The 3049-nt window shown below is 38.2% G+C and overlaps 1 protein-coding gene across 1 annotated transcript; it reads right to left on the reverse strand.

Annotated features, from left to right (window-relative positions):
* Positions 1-1077: 1077 nt before the first annotated feature.
* LOC120191525 (3-ketoacyl-CoA synthase 12-like) lies at positions 1078-2659 on the reverse strand. Its single transcript, XM_039194467.1, has one exon. It carries the CDS (start codon positions 2603-2605, stop codon positions 1202-1204), a length of 1404 nt encoding a protein of 467 aa, XP_039050398.1. The 5' UTR covers positions 2606-2659; the 3' UTR covers positions 1078-1201.
* Positions 2660-3049: the final 390 nt, after the last annotated feature.

The raw sequence follows: 3049 nt of genomic DNA on the forward strand, positions 1-3049 counted from the left end.
TTTTCTAAACATGTAATTGTTTGATTTAGTAATTAATATATTTTGAGTATTATGTTTCCTCCTTTCGTTGTCTTTGGTTTTGCTTCGGCAAGGCTTGGATAGTAAGGAGATTTTAATGAGGTCTGTTTTTAATGAAAAAAAATTATTATTTTGTAGAGAAACTTGAATAACTCGACTTGAATAATTCGACTTGAAATTCTTAAACTCGACTCGAAAAAGTTTCAAATTAAATTCGAGATGTAAAGTACAATTCGTCAACTCAAATAACTCGAAATTTTTTTACTCGACTCGATTGAATGCTTACCCCTATCAATCAATGGAGTCGAATGCTTTCTGAAGATAAGCGCACATTGAGGGGAGAAGGACCACCTGCTGTAACCCTTAACCAACTTATGAGCAAAGAGAACATTGTTAGCAATGTTTCTCCATTTAATAAAGGTTGATTGATTGGGTGACAAGGGAAAAACTCCACGAATCTCTAGACCAAAACTTTGGTGATGCTCTCATAAATCACGGAACAACAAGAAATGGGACGAAAATGTTTAGGCCTCGAAGCATTAGGCATCTTAGGAACCGAAGCTATGGAGGTGACATTAAAAGCTAGCAACAGAAAGGGGTCTGAAAAAAGAACTGGACAACCCTTAAGAAATCTTCTCCGACAATATTCCAAGCAGTCCTAAATTTATTTATTTACGTGCTTTTATAATTTATTTTCTAATACTTATTATATAAGATCTAATTTCCATATTCGTCCTAAACTACTAAAATATCAAAAACGAAGTACATAAGCTTTGTAACCTCTCCATTAACTAATCCAAATGATCAGATTTTGTAATCTTTTTCATTGAGTAATTCATGAAATCAAGTAAGAACGCCATGTGATTTTTTTGGTTCCTTCTTTCTTTCTTTCAATTTATCAATAAAGGAAAACAGCGCGTAATAATCCAGAACATAAAGTCCAGCACGCATCAACTATAATTGTATGAGACGAGATAAATAATAATTGAGGGACCAACAATAAATGCGGAATTGTATAAACTATAAAATAAGGAATGCGAATTAACTTCAAAATTATAATAATTAAAACGACAAAGTCTCATCATTGTTTATGAATCCAACTGGGGATTTACTGTATACAAAGAAATCCAATTGTCAAATTTATAAATATGTTTTATTTTTGGAGGTTACCTTTCGAGAGTAGTTAATCCTCTGGGATTTTGAAGGTGCTAGGATCTTCATCTTGAATCCAACCATACTTTTCCATGTAAGGATTAACCAATGTCTTTGGTGGGAATCTGTGGACTTCATCTTTCCACACATTCCCATCGCCTAAATCCCTCGTAACCTCCCACAAACAACTGTTGCATTTAAACCCAGCCCCAAAGCTTATCATGAAAACCCTGTCCCCTTTCTTCAACCTCTTCTTGGCTTCCATGTATGCTAAAACGTACCAAAGACTGCTTGCTGAAGTGTTCCCATATCGATGCAGCGTCATCCTGGCCGGTTCCAAATCATAATCACTCAAATCAAGGCTTGCTGCTATCCCATCGATCACTGCTTTGCCTCCCGTGTGGATACAGAAATGCTCCACTCCGCTCTTGAAGTTCACCCCTGCTTTGATCGGTCCTTGAGGAGCTCCCTTAGGGCTGGAACCATGGCGGATGTTCCATTTTTTAACGAGTGAAACCACCATGAACCGAAGCAGTTCACGGAAGGGCAGGATCTTTGGGGTGATGGTCCTTAGATTGTCCACTAAAGAACGAGTTGCTGCTTTTGGAAGGGTTTTGCTAAGGTGAAATCCCGTCCTTCCTTCATCGTCTTCTTTTTGGACACAGCAATCATATGACTCGTCTATGGCTCCATGATGTGTTCTCACCAAGCATTTCAGTTTGAACATTGCTTTATGTTTTAAGGCCTTGTTGTTCGTCAAAAGTATTGCACAGCCACCGGAACGGAACAAACAATTCGCAAGAATCATCGATCTGTTGTTGCCGGCATACCAGTTAGGACTCAACGACTCGGATGTTACAAGCAAAGCGAACTTGTTCTTGTAAGATTTGAAGACATTACGAATAATATCGAGGGAAATCACACTTGCACTGCACCCCATTGCTGTTAAGTTAAAAGACTTGATGTCTGATCGCATTTTGTAGTGATTTATGATTCGGGAAGACAGAGAAGGAACTGCGGCAAACATGGAGATATTGACGACCAAGAGATCAATTTCCTGAGGAGAAATGCCAGCCCTTGATAACAACTTCCCGATGCTGTCGCAGAAAAACTCTTCCATTTCCAAGATTCCATCTTCCAATTTCGGACACTCTTCTCTGCCGGAAAACATGATTCTCGGGGCGTATGTTTGTTCTCCGATGCCCGAACTCACAACGGCTTTCAACAAGAACTTGTACTCGTTGAGTCCGAGGTTCTTGTTTCGTTTTATAACCTCCCCACAGAATTCAGTCCCGACCATCCTATCATCACTCGGCTTGTAACATTGGTAATCCAAAATGTAACATTGTTGGTCTCTCGAATCATTGACCCGCTTCCACAATATGAAGAAAAGGTACAGAATTGGAATACACAACAGCAGAAAGAATAGCTCCATGACAGAAAACTAATCAACAAAGGCAAAGAAGAAAAAAAGGCTATGCTTAGATCGATGTGGGATATGAGAGATCAAAATGATTCAAGCCCCATTAAAAGAAAAAAACGCTCCGGCGACATGTGAAAAGGATTAAAGGCCAATTGCTATCACTCAACAATATACACCTACCAACTATATATTTGCGTAGTTTCGTATCAATCTTTATTATAAAGTCGAAAGGCTATCACCCAATCGGCGAGCTCAGCATGTGAGATAAAAGCAACAAAAACAGCAGACAAGGATTGCGAAAGTATATATAAAAAATATCCTAATTTGATATTTCTCTAGTTGATTTTATTCCATTTGGGCTGCAGTGTTGAAGCTGGAAATGAAGTCTAGACTCTGACGTAGAAATTTTTGTTATGGGTATGAATTTGAAAGATTATATTAAAAATTTTAGAGGAT

Source organism: Hibiscus syriacus, unplaced genomic scaffold, assembly GCF_006381635.1.
Source record: "Hibiscus syriacus cultivar Baekdansim isolate YM2019G1 unplaced genomic scaffold, ASM638163v2 tig00116970_pilon, whole genome shotgun sequence".
Lineage (NCBI taxonomy): Eukaryota > Viridiplantae > Streptophyta > Magnoliopsida > Malvales > Malvaceae > Hibiscus > Hibiscus syriacus.

What these genes read in the sequence shown, in the direction of transcription:
- LOC120191525 (XM_039194467.1), bottom strand. Translation starts at nt 2,605, where the DNA reads ATGGAGCTATTCTTTCTGCTGTTGTGTATTCCAATTCTGTACCTTTTC.